Raw genomic sequence first — 341 nt, forward strand, 5'->3', positions numbered from 1 at the left:
TGGGCCCCCAGCGCCCGGCGCGCCGCCGCTGCACGCCACTTTCTCATGGCCCGCCACGAGGCGCACCAGGTAGCCGACCGACACGAAGAGATAGCAGGCGGAGAGGAAGATGATGGGCCGCTCCGGGTACTTGAAGCGCTCCATATCGATGAGAAAGGTGGAGACGGTGGCGAAGGTGGATACGAAGCAGAGCACCGACCACAGGCCGATCCAGAAGACGGTGAAGGCGCGCTCGTCCTGGCTGAAGAAGGGGTTGTGGCAGGGCAGCGCGCAGTTGGCAATCTGGCCTGTCTTGACGCGGTTGTAGAGCGGGTGCCGCTCGCTGGACACACTCACCATGG

At 64.8% G+C, this 341-nt stretch overlaps 1 protein-coding gene across 1 annotated transcript in view; it reads right to left on the bottom strand.

Annotated features, from left to right (window-relative positions):
- FZD8 (frizzled class receptor 8) overlaps positions 1-341 on the bottom strand; it is a 44,180-nt gene that overhangs the window by 42,640 nt on the left and 1,199 nt on the right. The window contains exon 2 of the mRNA XM_027775651.1: positions 1-333. This exon is cut by the window's left edge and continues 473 nt beyond it. Within this exon, the coding sequence (XP_027631452.1) occupies positions 1-333 (333 nt within the window). The remainder of the gene's footprint in view (positions 334-341) is intronic.

This window comes from Tupaia chinensis, unplaced genomic scaffold, assembly GCF_000334495.1.
Source record: "Tupaia chinensis unplaced genomic scaffold, TupChi_1.0 Scaffold000578_2, whole genome shotgun sequence".
NCBI lineage: Eukaryota > Metazoa > Chordata > Mammalia > Scandentia > Tupaiidae > Tupaia > Tupaia belangeri.